Source organism: Bufo bufo, chromosome 1, assembly GCF_905171765.1.
Source record: "Bufo bufo chromosome 1, aBufBuf1.1, whole genome shotgun sequence".
NCBI classification, from domain to species: domain Eukaryota; kingdom Metazoa; phylum Chordata; class Amphibia; order Anura; family Bufonidae; genus Bufo; species Bufo bufo.
This window is the reverse complement of record NC_053389.1, coordinates 498973201-498990769: the sequence shown is the minus strand read 5'-3', so window position 1 is coordinate 498990769 and position 17569 is coordinate 498973201. Positions and strand designations below refer to the sequence as shown.

General features: G+C 43.1%; 1 protein-coding gene across 2 annotated transcripts in view; it reads left to right on the top strand.

Moving 5' to 3' along the window:
- The window catches only part of ANO6 (anoctamin 6), a 120171-nt gene that overhangs the window by 52559 nt on the left and 50043 nt on the right, over nucleotides 1-17569 (top strand). For both annotated transcript variants that reach the window (XM_040410643.1, XM_040410651.1), the window contains exons 4-5: nucleotides 7826-7891; nucleotides 15461-15739. In XM_040410643.1, coding sequence (XP_040266577.1) covers nucleotides 7826-7891; nucleotides 15461-15739 — 345 coding nt within the window. The remainder of the gene's footprint in view (nucleotides 1-7825; nucleotides 7892-15460; nucleotides 15740-17569) is intronic.

Genomic DNA, 17569 nt, shown 5'->3' with positions numbered 1-17569 from the left:
TCCAATCGCAGCTCAGGGAGAAAAACGCCCACTAGAGAAGCTGATGTCTCCTCCCCATCGCTCCGATAGTTGTAATTGGTGTACAGAGCAGGAGACTGTAACTGGGGCACAGCGGGCAAACGGAGTGGCGCCCAGGAATAATAGTAGGTGCAGGGAGATCCCTGGGCGCCGCTCTACATGTCCTGCTAACTTAACTAAGTCCGAACCCACGAAAGGTAGTCTTTAACTTTTATTACAGGAGGCGGGTGCCGGCTGCAGAATCGCATTGCGGCACCTGAGGGGTTAACTGCCGCTGATTTGCTGCCAGTACCCGCCTCCTGTATTAAAGGTTAATTATCATTGGTGTCGCAGCGCTCCCCCCAGTATTAGAATCATTGGTGGCGCAGCGCCCCTCCCCAACCCCCCCAGTATTAAAATCATTGGTCGCAGTGGCCAGAGTCCCCTTACCTCCTCTCATTGGTGGCACAGTGGCAGTTCTGATCGGAGCCCCAGCTGTGTAATCCTGGGGCTCCGATCGGTTACCATGGCAGCCAGGACGCTACTGAAGCCCTGGCTGCCATAGTCAGCTCCCTGCTGCTGTGTGCACAGAGCAGCAGGGAGAGTGTGAAGTCCTAGTCACCACAATAGAGCTCTATCTGGGTGAATAGGACAAGGGATGAAAAAATCCCAGGTTATAGCCCCTAAGGAGGGAAATAGTTATTAAATAAAAAAACAAAATATTAAGTATAAATTACATATAAAATATATAAACAATAAATAAATAAACATATCACATATTGCCACGTCCGAAAAGTCCAAACTATTAAAATAGAAAAAAATGTATGCGGTGAACGCTGGAACAGAAAAAAATAAAATTTAATAAAAAATGCGCGATTCGCCATTTTAAAAAAATATTTTTTTATGGTATCGCAATCTAATCAAAAATTTGGTATCGCAACAACTCTAAGTCTTTTGTCCATCCTGTGCTGGTGGTTCATCCGTCCTAAGTTATGTATATACCGATTAAAAATGACTAGACCGCATGAAATACAAATATAATTTATTGACCTAATTCATAATTGACAATTCATACATAAAAACAAGTGCAGAGAAAGAGGCGACATCCACATAGGAGACACAAATGGTGACTCAAATACATACATAACCAATAATAAAGGGCAAGTGCACCTATAAAACCAAGTCTATTTACCCATTATGTGTCTCCTCTGAGATGGCGCCAACCCCGACGCTCATTTCGGCGGACCTTCGTCTGGGGGCTAAGTCATGTAGCGGCGTAAATAACCTTTGTGCCGCAATCTGTGATAGCTTTACGCCAAAAACCACTTACAAACTCTGAAAAGTGTGAAATGTAAACAGGATTTGAAAAAAAACCCTCTAAAATATTCTTTATGATCTCAAATACTGGCATTAGGATTTCTCTAAATGGAAATAAACAAGGAACAGTCTACTGCTTATTGCAGTGTTTATATTATTGCAAAACTTTAGTAGAAATTTAATTAAGAAAATGGAAAAAGTTCACAGTGTAAAGATTTAAAAATTTTCCTACCCAAACCACACTGAGTAGGAGAGATTTGAGGAAAAGTGGAGAGCGTTTTGGGCTATTTCACTGCTGTTTTTACTACTGCTGTCAGCAAAGTGTGAGCTCTAATTATGTTGCCTATACATTTTTTAACCACCTCCGGACCGCCTAACGCAGGATCGCGTTCCGGAGGTGGCAGCCCTGCGCAGAGTCACGCAGGAACGGAAGGTAAGAGAGTTGATCTCCAGCCTGCCAGCGGCGATCGTTTGCTGGCAGGCTGGAGATGTGTTTTTTTTAACCCCTAACAGGTATATTAGACGCTGTTTTGATAACCGCGTCTAATATACCTGCTACCTGGTCCTCTGGTGGTCCCCTTTGTTTGGATCGACCACCAGAGGACACAGGTAGCTCAGTAAAGTAGCACCAAGCACCACTACACTACACTACACCCCCCCCCCCCCCGTCACTTATTAACCCCTTATTAGCCCCTGATCACCCCATATAGACTCCCTGATCACCCCCCTGTCATTGATTACCCCCCTGTCATTGATCAACCCCCTTTAAAGCTCCATTCAGATGTCCGCATGATTTTTACGGATCCACTGATAGATGGATCGGATCCGCAAAACGCATCCGGACGTCTGAATGAAGCCTTACAGGGGCGTGATCAATGACTGTGGTGATCACCCCATATAGACTCCCTGATCACCCCCCTGTCATTGATTACCCCCCTGTAAAGCTCCATTCAGATGTCCGCATGATTTTTACGGATGCACTGATAGATGGATCGGATCCGCAAAACGCATCCGGACGTCTGAATGAAGCCTTACAGGGGCATGATCAATGACTGTGGTGATCACCCCATATAGACTCCCTGATCACCCCCCTGTAAAGCTCCATTCAGATGTCCGCATGATTTTTACGGATGCACTGATAGATGGATCCGATCCGCAAAACGCATCCGGACGTCTGAATGAAGCCTTACAGGGGCGTGATCAATGACTGTGGTGATCACCCCATATAGACTCCCTGATCACCTCCCTGTAAAGCTCCATTCAGATGTCCGCATGATTTTTACGGATGCACTGATAGATGGATCCGATCCGCAAAACGCATCCGGACGTCTGAATGAAGCCTTACAGGGGCGTGATCAATGACTGTGGTGATCACCCCATATAGACTCCCTGATCACCACCCCTGTCATTGATCACCACCCCTGTCATTGATCACTCCCCCCTGTCATTGATCACCACCCCTGTCATTGATCACCACCCCTGTCATTGATCACCACCCCTGTCATTGATCACCACCCCCTGTCATTGATCACCACCCCCTGTCATTGATCACTCCCCCTGTCATTGATCACCCCCCCTGTCAGGCTCCATTCAGACATTTTTTTGGCCCAAGTTAGCGGAATTTTTTTTTTTTTTTCTTACAAAGTCTCATATTCCACTAACTTGTGTCAAAAAATAAAATCTCACATGAACTCACCATACCCCTCACGGAAACCAAATGCGTAAAATTTTTTAGACATTTATATTCCAGACTTCTTCTCACGCTTTAGGGCCCCTAGAATGCCAGGGCAGTATAAATACCCCACATGTGACCCCATTTCGGAAGGAAGACACCCCCAGGTATTCCGTGAGGGCCATATTGAGTCCATGAAAGATTGAAATTTTTGTCCCAAGTTAGCAGAACGGGAGACTTTGTGAGAAAAAAATTAAAAATATCAATTTCCGCTAACTTGTGCCAAAAAAAAAAAATTTCTATGAACTCGCCATGCCCCTCATTGAATACCTTGGGGTGTCTTCTTTCCAAAATGGGGTCACATGTGGGGTATTTATACTGCCCTGGCATTCTAGGGGCCCCAAAGCGTGAAAAGAAGTCTGGTATCCAAATGTCTAAAAATGCCCTCCTAAAAGGAATTTGGGCACCTTTGCGCATCTAGGCTGCAAAAAAGTGTCACACATCTGGTATCGCCGTACTCAGGAGAAGTTGGGGAATGTGTTTTGGGGTGTCATTTTACATATACCGATGCTGGGTGAGAGAAATATCTTGGTCAAATGCCAACTTTGTATAAAAAAATGGGAAAAGTTGTCTTTTGCCAAGATATTTCTCTCACCCAGCAAGGGTATATGTAAAATGACACCCCAAAACACATTCCCCAACTTCTCCTGAATACGGCGATACCACATGTGTGACACTTTTTTGCAGCCTAGGTGGGCAAAGGGGCCCATATTCCAAAGAGCACCTTTAGGATTTCACAGGTCATTTACCTACTTACCACACATTAGGGCCCCTGGAAAATGCCAGGGCAGTATAACTACCCCACAAGTGACCCCATTTTGGAAAGAAGAGACCCCAAGGTATTCCGTGAGGGGCATGGCGAGTTCCTAGAATTTTTTATTTTTTGTCACAAGTTAGTGGAAAATGATGATTTTTTTTTTTTATACAAAGTCTCATATTCCACTAACTTGTGACAAAAAATAAAAACTTCCATGAACTCACTATGCCCATCAGCGAATACCTTGGGGTCTCTTCTTTCCAAAATGGGGTCACTTGTGGGGTAGTTATACTGCCCTGGCATTCTAGGGGCCCAAATGTGTGGTAGGGAGTTTGAAATCAAATTCTGTAAAAAATGACCTGTGAAATCCGAAAGGTGCTCTTTGGAATATGGGCCCCTTTGCCCACCTAGGCTGCAAAAAAGTGTCACACATCTGGTATTGCCGTACTCAGGAGAAGGTGGGGAATGTGTTTTGGGGTGTCATTTTACATATACCCATGCTGGGTGAGAGAAATATCTTGGCAAAAGACAACTTTTCCCATTTTTTTATACAAAGTTCGCATTTGACCAAGATATTTATCTCACCCAGCATGGGTATATGTAAAAAGACACCCCAAAACACATTCCCCACCTTCCCCTGAGTACGGAGATACCAGATGTGTGACACTTTTTTGCAGCCTAGGTGGGCAAAGGGGCCCATATTCCAAAGAGCACCTTTCGGATTTCACAGGTCATTTTTTACAGAATTTGATTTCAAACTCCCTACCACACATTTGGGCCCCTAGAATGCCAGGGCAGTATAACTACCCCACAAGTGACCCCATTTTGGAAAGAAGAGACCCCAAGGTATTTCGTGATGGGCATAGTGAGTTCATAGAAGTTTTTATTTTTTGTCACAAGTTAGTGGAATATGAGACTTTGTAAGAAAAAAAAAAAAAATCATCATTTTCCGCTAACTTGTGACAAAAAATAAAAAGTTCTATGAACTCACTATGCCCATCAGCGAATACCTTAGGGTGTGTACTTTCCGAAATGGGGTCATTTGTGGGGTGTTTGTACTGTCTGGCCATTGTAGAACCTCAGGAAACATGACAGGTGCTCAGAAAGTCAGAGCTGCTTCAAAAAGCGGAAATTCACATTTTTGTACCATAGTTTGTAAACGCTATAACTTTTACCCAAACCATTTTTTTTTTTACCCAAACATTTTTTTTGTTATCAAAGACATGTAGAACAATAAATTTAGAGCAAAATTTCTATATGGATCTCGTTTTTTTTTGCAAAATTTTACAACTGAAAGTGAAAAATGTCATTTTTTTGCAAAAAAATCGTTAAATTTCGATTAATAACAAAAAAAGTAAAAATGTCAGCAGCAATGAAATACCACCAAATGAAAGCTCTATTAGTGAGAAGAAAAGGAGGTAAAATTCATTTGGGTGGTAAGTTGCATGACCGAGCAATAAACGGTGAAAGTAGTGTAGGTCAGAAGTGTAAAAAGTGGCCTGGTCTTTCAGGGTGTTTAAGCACTGGGGGCTGAAGTGGTTAAAGGTAACGTATTACACTTTTTGGTGTTTTTGTAATATATATATTTTTTTTTTAAGTCCAAAATTCTGTACTTTTCATACTCTCCACTCTACCTACTGTTAGGTTAGTTTCACACCTGCGTTTACCTGATCCTGCAGGCTGCCGGAGATCACTGTGTGAAGCATAGTCTGATACGGCCGTTAAGGCTAAGTCTACAAAACGAAATGTGTCACGCGACACATAGGGCACAACTACACTGCAACATATGTCGCACCAATGTCGCGCAACAATTTTTATAATGCTAGTCTATGGTGTCACACTGTGATGCGACAGTCGCAGAAAAATCCATTTCGAATGGATTTTTTGCGACTGTCGCATTGCAGTCGCAGTATAACACCATAGACTAGGGATGCTCAACCTGCGGCCCTTTAGCTGTTGTAAAACTACAACTCCCACCATGCCCTGCTGTAGACTGATAGCTATACGCTGTCCGGGAATGCTGGGAGTTGTAGCTTTGCAACAGCTGGAGGGCCGCAGGTTGAGCATGCCTGCCATAGACTATCATTATAAAAAAAGTCGTCGTGTAGACCTAGCCTTACAGCTGGGCCCTTTTGACTATAGTGGGATCCAGCTGGTTTCCAGCTTTGCATAATAGCTGGGTTACGGCCGGACAAAACCGTTGCATGCAGCTAAATTTCCCAAACCCTGATGACAGAATGGGATCTATTCTAAATGGGCTCTGTTGTGACTAGAAGCCATTAGTATTGGGAGTAGGGGGTTGTTCCAATTTTGTGACTCACACATGAATGTCTTGTTTGCTCTCTCCTTTGATACAGTGGAGGGAATATTAATAATGTCTGTATTGTACATTCAGCACTACGAGAGCAGCCTCAGGGAATTTGAATTACTAGAAGTATGGTGTACATTGTAAATAAACTCTTTCTTATGAATTTATTAAAGTTTAACTGTAATTCCCTTGTTTCATTTTCAGAATCTTCGAGAAGCTCTAACTGAGCATTGCTATGGAGAGTCTTCAGTCTAACAAGTCATATAGGCAGGGTGATGGACAGTGATAGTTGGGGCACATCCTACATAGCCAGGCACTGGGCTAGTGACAAGAGTCAGACTGGAAGCCTTTGTATTTTAGGCTACTTTCACACTCCGTCATGGACGGATCCGTTCAGATAATACAACCGTCTGCATCCGTTCAGAACGGATCCATTTGTATTATCTTTAACATGGCCAAGACGGATCCGTCTTGAACACCATTGAACAATCTATTGTGTCAGTGAAAATGGATCCGTCCCCATTGACTTACATTGTGCGCCAGGACGGGTCCGTTTGGCTCAGTTTCATCAGACGGTCACCAAAACGCTGCAGGCAGCGTTTTGGGTGTCCGTCTCCAAAGCGGAATGGAGACTGAACTGATGCATTCTTAGCGGATCCTTTTCCATTCAGAATGCAAACTGATCCGTTTTGGACCGCTTGTGAGAGCCCTGATCAGATCTTACAGATGGAAAGGCAAAACGCGAGTGTGAAAGTAGCCTTACAGACAGGCATCTTCAGAGCTTCACATCTCTGTTCCTACACTTTATTAAAAATATACTTAAACAACAGTTACACTTTAAGGGTCCATTCACACGTCCGTAAGTGTTTTGCGGATCCGCAAAACAGACACCGGCAATGTGCATTCCGCAATTTGCGGACCGCACATCGCCGACACTATTACAGAAAATGCCTAATCTTGTCCGCAGTTGCGGACAAGAATAAGACATGTTCTATTTTTTGTGGAAACTGATGCACGGATGCGGAATTGCGGATGCGCAAATGCGAACAGCACATTCCGGCCCCATTGAAAATGAATAGGGTCCATTCATACGTCCAGCAAAATTGCGGACGTGTGAATGGACCCTAAAGGAAGTCTGAGGATAGGTAATCGGTATTAAAATCTTGGAAAACCCCTTTTTAAGTTTTTTATTTTCTTGGAAAACCCCTTTAAGTTTTTTAAAGGGCCTAATAGAGGGAGGCTGGTGAACTATCGGGCTGTGTTCTGTATATATTTACATTTCCCCCCTGGGCCAGATTTTGTACTCCCTTCACATAATCTTTCAGTTTCAGTCCATTATTATAAAGCTGGGCGATCAATCAAAAAAAAAAAGAAGCAAATTCTGCCTGATTTGATTTGACCATGACCATGTGAATTATCCTGGTTACAGCCAGCGCTGCTCTACTGTTCCTCTCCTCCCCTGCTCTTTAGATGTTTGTGTCAGGCTCCTCCACTGCGCCCACCTCCTCCCACCTCTCCAACTTTTGACAATGAACTAGGAATGAAAAACAAAACAAAATAATCGATCTGTTCAGTTGATCACAATTTTTACTTTCTGTATTGTAAATGTATTTTTTACTTTATTATACCTATCAGTATAGCTCCATAATTGTTTGTATATGTTTGTTTTTTGTTCTGTTGTACTGAAGTACTTTGTGTGATTTCATTTTTACAGAAAAAGCGGCAGGCCTATGAGTCCAATCTTATGAGAAATGGCTTACAGCTGGAGGCAACAAGATCTGTGAGTTTCAAAAACCATTTCTGCCATTAGCTGGCTGTCATGCATTAGGCATCTCTTTTAAAGATATGTTTAGTATTTACTGTTAGGTTCCTGTGCTGAAAGCCATTTACAGTTGATTTCTTGTTTCATTTGTGAATAATAACATTAGGTGTCGTCCTGTAGAAAACTGAAATGTCTGTGAATTAAGGCTGGGTGATTTTAAACAAATTAATCTGAGCATGATTTGTGCGGTCCAGTATAAGCCCTCCCTGCAGGCTGCGCAAACTCCCTGGGAACGCAGCACTGACTGAAGGTCGGCTTTTCCTGTAAAGGCCAGGGTCAGAGAGAACTCCAATCCCAGCCAATTAACTCCCTAGATGCCGCAGTCAATGGCGACCATGGCATCTAGGCAGTTAGACAGAGGAAGGGTGCCCCCAGACTGGCCCTGACTGTATGCCTATAAGACTGTGCCACAGGTACAGCCTAATAGGCAGTCAGTCACTGTTACAGTAACAGACTGTAACGGATCTCCTGGCACCCCGACCGGGTACCTCCGTTGATAGTTGCTCCTAGTGCTTTCCGAGGACTCCAAGCACTCCACTTGACACCGTACGCACTGCAGACCTCACGAACCGCCGAAGCTTGGTTGAGGTCTCACCGTCTCCTACCCGCCCGTGACCTACGACAAGGCTCCAGGCTCCAGTGGGTGAACCTCTCCTAAAACCAGAGAGCAGGAACAGCTCTTACAAGAGCTAGTAGTAAAGCCAGGGGAGTATAGCAATCCCCCAGTGTTGATCAGTTACCCAAACACCAGCCTCAACATGATGAAGGATAAAACAGGCACAATACATCCCCACAATGCATCATGGTTTCCTCCTCTCTGCCCTGGAGACACCCGAGGAGTAATTCAATTATCTCTCAAGACAAAGGGAAATCGCCAATACACATGTGGGGACAACAGGACAGAAATCACCATTTAAACATGCAATGTCACAACCCTTACAGTAAACACAGACATTTAACTTATCCCCAGATAGCTCAAGTCTGAGTGCATATTATTAGGTGAATGGCACTCGGACTACACGAATACAATAAAATTAGCTATCTGGGTACCCTCACATAACATAAAATACAATTCAATTCCAAAGACAGATTTAAGCTGTGCGGCCGGTCTGTCTTCTCCTTTAAAGTTAGTATGGGCCATAATCCTGAGGCAAGAGGCTGGTAGCCAGGCCCCTCTGAAACCCAGTGGCGAGGTTGGTTTTGCCACACATCTCCCCCTCCCAGGGAAGACTAACCAGATACCTGACCTCATGCCGGTCGGTATCTGAGTTAGTCTGGCAGTCCACCCACAACCCAATACTGGACCTGTTGAATTTTGGGGCCTGGCTCTGTTCTGTATGTCCCCAGCTACTCCTTGCTCTGCTACTCCTTGCTTACTTGTTGCTCTCTAGCTTGGTTTCGCCACACAGACTATAATGCATTGGTATATCAGTGCAATATAAAAACTATCAAATGGTGGGCAGTGTCATGTCCCTAAGAGGGACTAAAAATATTAATAATTAAAGGGATTGTCTCATCTGAGACAATGGGGTCATATCGCTAGGATATGCCCCCATTGTCTGATAGGTGCGGGTCCCACTGCTGGGACCCGCACCTATATCAAGAACGGAGCGGGCCAAAGTGGTGGCTGCAGGCAGATTCGCCGACACACGGGGGTTGCTAGGCAACCAGTGACGCCGGCGGAGAGCCAATCGCAGCGCTTACTGGCCGGCGATCGCTGTGATTGGTCCATTACTGCAGATGAACTAATCACAGCGCATTGACGCTATTTAGGGAGGGACTTTGTGTACTGTGTGTCCTATCCTTCTCTGATCGTACAAATTCCTGTCAGAGAAGTGATCGGAGAAGGAGCTTTGTCAGAATCCACTCACCACAAACGTTTTAACCCCTTTTAGTCTCGAAACGCCACTTTTCTGTGCCCCAATCAGTGACACAGATCATTTCTGTGCCTCATTTGTCATCATCAGTTCTGTGCCTAATCCTCTGCCTCACACATAATTAAGCCCTTCAGTGCCAATTTGCCACTCTTCTGTGCCTGATTTTCCCCAGTCAGTGACAGATCAGTCCTGTCATCATCACTTCGTCCAGACACCTGTCACTTCCACCTGTCCGTCCGTCAAGACACCGGTCACACACTCCCAAGTTGCATTAAAAAAAAAAAAAAAAAATCACTACGTGTGCCATCCTCTTGTGTGTACATACTGGTGTCCTGTGCTTGAGTGGCACCATATCTCCTTCTGTAAAGTCTCCTATGTCCCATGTGGATTTGTGCCACCTAGAACTGTAAAATAATACATTAATTAACCCCTTTTCTGCCCCAATAAGGATATTGGCACTACTCTGTGCCCCATACTAGACCCCTGTATATAATTTTCAGCCTCCTGAGGATCCGCAATACACTACGGACGTGTGACCCTTATTATGCTGTACTTCTTTTGCCTGGTCATACAACAGGGCTCAGGATTGATTGATTGATCAATTGTGCTCTAATGATATTAAACTACTGTACTAAGTACCAGCGCAGCCGCAGTCTGCACAGTACTCTTGCCTTTTAGGGTCAGAGTCGGTGCGCAAGCACAGTTTAATAATACCAGCTCCGACGCTCTAAGCATTCGTATAGCTTAAAAATATCGGCTCCTACGCTAAGTGTCAGCGCAGCCGCAGATCGCGAAATATCCTCTCCTTTCACGGTCAAAGTCGGTGCGCATGCGCAGTCTAACAATATCAGCCCAGACGCTCTAAGAGTTTGCGCAGCCACAGATCGCGCAGCATTTTCTCCTTTCATGGTTAAAGTCGGTGCGCATGCACAGTCTATTAATATCAGCTCCGATGCTTTTAAGTGTTCGCGCAGGCATCTGGAGTGCAGCGCGTCACACATGACGTATTCAGTAGGCGACTCTGACAGTGTACTGGTGATGATGACAGCGCTTCAGTGATGACTAATCCAATATACCACTGGGATTGGCGCTTGACTTCGTGAGTGTGTGGTCTTGGACATAATTGGTTGACTGATGTCTTGCTCTGTGTGCCATAGGATGTCAGGTCTGTCAATCTAAACATGATGTATTTAATCCTCCAGTTGGATGGGGTCACTCATTGCTGCCCATTTACCCCTGAAGAAGCCAGAATCCTGGTGAAACATGTCGGGGGGCAGTCTTAGTTTTTAAATTCAGCGCCTTACTCCACTGCTAATTAGCCAATAGTAGTCCGGGTGGTCTACATTTCAAAGCTAAGCTACCTTAGCAGTTAAACACGGCATCAGGACTGTGTTTTTCCGTTAGCAAAGTTAACTGTCATGAGAATAGATGTCAGTTTGAGAAGCACAAGTGATGATTCTAATGTGCTGATCTCACAGTTGGGTGACGCATCTAGGCTCCCACAAATACACGGTTGGATTGACAACCCCTGTACGTGGCGGTAGCATTGCAAACGGTGTGAAGGCAGTATATTGCCTTCAAAGTGATAAGGGTGAGAGAGTGCACATACTCTCCCCCTAGCTTCACTGTCTAACACCTGTACATACCAGTGGAGTGGAGACTGTATTTTTAAAGTTTTTTTTTTTGGGTTCGTTAATTAAAAATAAATGCACCATGTTCACATTTAGTTTTTAGCCCATTTAGTAATAAAGTGAAGTTTTAAATTTCACCTGGGTCAAGATAGGTCTAACGCCTGTTTAGGCATCTGTAAATAAACTATTTAAATAACCTTACCCAGGTTACGTCCCAATCATGAACATGGTTTCTAATATGTAAACCCCAGAAAGTGACTTCATAACTGAACTGGTCCTGAAAAAATTTGGTTTTGGAAATTTTCTTCAAACTTTTTAAAGATTTGCTTCTAAACTTGTAAGCCTTCTAACGTCCCCAAAAAATAAAATGTAATTTTCAAAATGATCCAAACATGAAGTAGACATAGGGGGAACGTAAAGTAATAACTATTTTTGGAGGTATTACTATCTATTATAAAAGTAGAGAAATAGAAATTTCAAATTTTTCCAAATTTTTGGTAAATTTGGTATTATTTTTATAAATGAAATATTTTGACTCAATTTTACCACTGTCATGAAGTACAATATGTGATGAGAAAACAATCTCAGAATGGCCTGGATAAGTAAAAGCGTTTTAAAGTTATTACCATATAAAGTGACACTAGTCATATTTGCAAAAAATAGCCTGGTCCTTAAAGGGAACCTGTCACCGGGATTTTGGGTATAGAGCTGAGGACATGGTTGCTAGATGGCCGCTAGCACATCTGCAATACCCAGTCCCGATAGCTCTGTGTGCTTTTATTGTGTAAAAAAAACGATTTGATACATATGCAAATTACCCTGAGATGAGTCAGAGCTTGAAAATATGACTCTTCTCTGGTCACACAAGTAAGATATGACTCTTTTATGTTAATTTGCATATGTATCAAATCATTTTTTTTTTACACAGTAAAAGCACACAGAGCTATGGGGACTGGGTATTGCAGATGTGCTAGTGGCCATCCAGCAACCTTTGTCCTCAGCTCTATATCCAAAATCCTGGTGACAGGTTCCCTTTAAGGTGAAAAATGGCTGTGTCCTATTTTTTATTTTATTAAAGGAAAAAATAAAAACATCCATACAAACATATGGTATCGCCTTATTCAACACAACCTGTGTAGTACAAATAACATGTTGTTTGAACAATGTAAAAATGGAACCCCACCAAAGAAATAATACTTTTTAATAAGTCCCATGTACCTCAATGGTACGAACTACATAAACTCACTTCACAAAAAACAAGCCACCAATACGGCTACATCAATGGAAAATTTATGCCTCTTGGAATATAGTGATATAAAAAACTATTTTTGCATGTCTATTATTGTGCAAAATTAGTAAAGAAAAAATACAACCTACACATATTTGGAAGCAGTCCTCAGCATTCGCACTATAAGATGCACTGCCATTTTCCACCGCTTTTGGGGTTACACGGTGTACTCCGCAATAACAAAAAGCAATGGCGGAATTGTTGCCTTTTCTTTCTCTTGCTTCGAAAAAAGTAAAATAAAAAATGGTCAAAAAGTTGTATGTACCCAAAATAAAACCAAAAAATAAGCTATAAAACAGCTCTGTCAAAAATAAAAATGTATTGTTCTCAGAAAATAGCTTTACTGGTATCCCAGAGGCTGTTTTGAAAGCAACTTACTTGTGGTGTCGAAATTCTCACTCCATCCCCCAATACTTTGAGGGATGCAGTTTCGAAAATTGTAGTTATTTCTCAGGGGTTCCATTTATTAGTTCACCCCAGAGCCCCTACAGTTGCCAGCACAAACTGTGTAAATCAACACATTGGGCCTCAAAATGAGCATGGTGCTCTTATACTTCTGAGCCCTCTCATATGTTTAGGCAAAAGATTAGGACCACATGTAGGGTGGTTCTAAAACCAGGAGACACAGGATAATAACAAAAGGGTTTACATTTGACAGTGGCACACAATGGGTACAGCATATTAGGCTGTGAAATTGGCATGTCAGTGTAAAAATTGTAATTTTCACTTTACATCATCTGGTGTGCATTAAAGGGGTTGTGCAGAGGTTTTATATTGATGGCGCGTAGTGTAATGAAGAGGAAACGGCCTCCTCTTCAACAGCTGTCAGACCCTCACCGATCAGATATTGATGATCTATCCAGAGGATAGGTCATCAATAAAAAATCCCTGCACAACCCTTTTAATATTTGCAAAACACCTGTGGGATTAAAATACCCTGTAATACCTTAGGGGATGTAGTTTCCAAAATGGGGTCACTTCTCAGGGGTTCCATTTATTATCTGACCCCAGAGCCTCTACAGTTGTCAGCACAAGCTGCATAAATCACAACCTTGCACTTCAAATGCACATGGTGCCCTTTCAATCCTGAGCCCTGTTGTATGAGCAGGCAAAAGATTATGGCCACATGTAGGGTGTTTCTAAAACCAGGAAGCACAGCATAATAAGGGTCACATGTCCGTAGTGTATTGCGGATCCGCAATACACCCGGCCGGCACCCCCATAAAACTGCCTATTCTTGTCCGCAATTGCGGACAAGAATAGAACATGTTCTATTTTTTTTTCTAGAGCTGCGGACCGGAATATCGGGGCCGCGCTCTGGAAATGCGGAGAGCACATAGTGTGCTCTCCGCATCCATTCCTGCCCCATTGAGAATGAATGGGTCCACACCCATTCCGGATATTGCGGAACGGATGCAGACCCATTCCACGGACGTGTGAATGGACCCTAATCAGAAGGCTGGCACACTCTGGGCACATCATCTTGGTCACTAAAATTGCATATCTGTTGAAAATTTTTCCAGCAAAATCTGCCCTCCAAAAGCCAAATGGCACTTCTACCCTTCTGAGCCCTGCAGTGTACCCATACATTTACAAACACATATGAGATGTTGCTGTATTCAGAAGAAAATTGGTAACAAGTTATGGGGTTCTTTTTCTCTTGTTACCCCTTGCGGGGAAAAAAATTGGGGCTAGAGCATCATTGGAAAAAATGTAAATTTTCATTTTCACAGCCAAGTGTTTGTAAATTCTATGAAACGCCTGTGGGCTCAAAGCACTCAGTACACCCCCTTATTAAATTCCTTGAGGGGGTGTAGTTCCAAAATGGGCTCGGTTTTAGGGGTTTCCACTGTAGGGATACCTCAGGGTCTGTTGAAATGCAACATGGCATCCAAAAACCATTCCAGCAAAATCTGCCTTCCAAAAGCCATATGGTGCTCCTTTCCTTGTAAGCCCTGTGGTGTGTCCACACAGCAGATTACAATTGCACATGAGGTGTTTCTGTAAACTGAGGAGTCGCACTAATGAGTATCGAGGTTTGTTTTGCCGTTAACCCTTGTTTTGTTACAGAAAAAAACTGTATTAAAATAGAAAATGGCAAAAAAAAGTTCACCTCTATTTCGCTTTAATTCCTGTGAAACGGGTTAACAAAGTTTGGAAAATCACTTTTTTCCACATTTTCTGTCAATGATGTTAACATCAACCGAAATTTACCATTAACTTGAACTACAATGTGTCACAGAAAACATTCTCAGAACCCTTTGTATAAGTAAATGCATTCTAAAGTTATTACACATAAATTTATACACATCAGGTTTGCCAAATTAGGCTGTGTCTGGAAGGTGGAAACTAGCTGTGCCTGAAAGGGGTTAAAACACAAATAGAATATTGCAAATGTTTAAAATTGTTGTATCATGATAATGACCCCTTCTGAAAATCAAGTTTTTTTTTCTGGATCTGCTGAAAATGTTGTGGTATATGGCTGGCAATTCAAATGACTGGTTGTCCATGTAATGCATGGACAGGATGGCTGTGCCGGAGAGGGAGATGCTAATACTCAATGGCTCTCTGCTCCGGCTCATAGAGCAGATCACCTGTCTAGGACCTCTTTATGTCCTAATACCCCATTAATCATTACTTCGCAGGTCATATTTTGTCTTGAACTATTCTCTAACAATATATAATAATTTATATATATTTCTCTAGCAATCTCTTATCAAATCTGCTTTAGGTTTCAGATAATGGACTTGTGTTTGTGAAGGTGCACGCTCCGTGGGAGGTCCTTTGTACTTATGCGGAAGTGATGCACATCAAACTGCCTATACAGCCCAATGATCTAAGACAAAGGCGTTCAGCTTTTAACTGGTTCACAAAGATTTTTAGTGTCAGTGAGGATGTGATAAAGCCAGAACAAGAGTTCTTCACGGCTCCATTTGAAAAGGATCGCGTAACTGACTTTTTTATAAACGACAGAGATTTATTCTTCACCCCAGCTACAAGAAGCCGCATTGTAAGTAGACTTGAAACCGTGTAAACGAAATCACATCGGCCAAGGGATATGGTTAAGTATATGCAAAGTGTATCATTATAGATTTCTATGTATTGCATTGTAAGGACTCCATAGTAGGCCGTATTGGGACTCCTGTACAACCGCCAGTATGTACAGCGGTTGGCCCCATATACTTAAAATGGACTTTTGAGGGTACGTGCCTGACTGCTATTCCATTCAATCACCTCTTCATCACACTTGCAGGGGTAGGAGGCACCCTCCTTATAGTCACTGATGTGGTCTGAGCGGTATGGCCCCCAGCGATCATATATTTAATTTAAAGGGAACCTGTCACCTGGATTTTGGGTATAGAGCTGAGGACATAGGCTGCTAGATCGCCGCTAGCACATCCGCAATACAGTCTCCATAGCTCTCTGTGCTTTTATTGTGTCAAAAAATGATTTTATAGATATGTAAATGATCCTTAGATGATTCCTGTCTCCTCCATGCTTCAGAGATGAGTCCAGCGTTCTCTGACTCTGAGCCCAGCACCGGCCCGCATCCTCCGAATCTCCTCCTTGCTCCCCAACGTCACAAAGGTAGAGCGCCGTAATCTCGCGATGCGCGAGCATACCATGCGCCGTTCGTTCCCTGAGGCTGATGCCAGCACAGGGAAGGAACACTATGCCGACACTGCGCATGCACTAGCTCGCGCATCGCAAGATTACGGCGCTCTAGCTTTGTGACGTCGAGCAAGGAGGAGATTCGGAGGATGTTATGGGGACTGGATATTGCGGATGTCCTCAGCTCTACACCCAAAATCCAGGTGACAGGTGCCCTTTAAATGTCATCATTGAGGATACCCCCTTCAAGGGCAGTACTGTACTAGTAGTCTAAACGGCCCAAATATTATTGTGCAATTTTGCGAATACCGTTGCAAGAAAAAGTAAGTGAGGAAAATTGTGGTTGGGTTGTTATCTTAGAAACAGTACAGGACAACACACAATCTAAGTGAACTGCTTGGAGGAATAAGAACACTGCACACACACGCCAGGATCTCCCATTCAACTGTAAATCATGGTGGAGGGAGCATCATGGTTTGGGGCTGTTTTGCTGCCTGAGGCCCTGGATGCTTTGTGATTATTGAGGGAAGAATGAATTCTAAGGTATATTAAGATATTTTACAGGAGTATGTATGGGTAGAAGTCCATGACCTCAAACTGAAAAGACATTGGTCAATGCAACAGTATAATAATAAGAATAATCTTTGATTTATATAGTGCCAACATATTCTGCAGCTCAGTAACCTAAAATGAGCTCTAACCGTTTACAGTATGTTGTATTGATGACGGAAGCGCTCACCCTTTTTCTTCTCGCCAGTGGCTGATCATCCAAATTCCAAAATTCCTCATTCAGGAACCATATGCATTATTATGGAATTAGTCCCCGGTTTCTGCTTTTCTACTAGATATTGGAACATAGCTGTGGTTTTGTTACCATCAGGGCCTGTTTCAGGAGAGCAAAATATCCTATGATGCTGTTAAGCTACTTTTACACTAGCGTTTTTACTGGATCCGGCAGGGTTCAGCAAAAACGCTTCCATTACTGATAATACAACCATCTGCATCCGTTATAAACAGATCCGGTTGTATTATCTGTAACATAGCCAAGAAGGATCAGTCATGAACTCCATTGAAAGTCAATGGGGGACGGATACGTTTTCTATTGTGTCAGAGATCCGTCCCCATTGACTTGCATTGTCGGTCATGATGACTGATCCGTTTTGCTCCGCATCCCATGACTGAAAGCTCTCTGGTATGAGAATGGAACGGAATGCATTTTGAAGCGTTT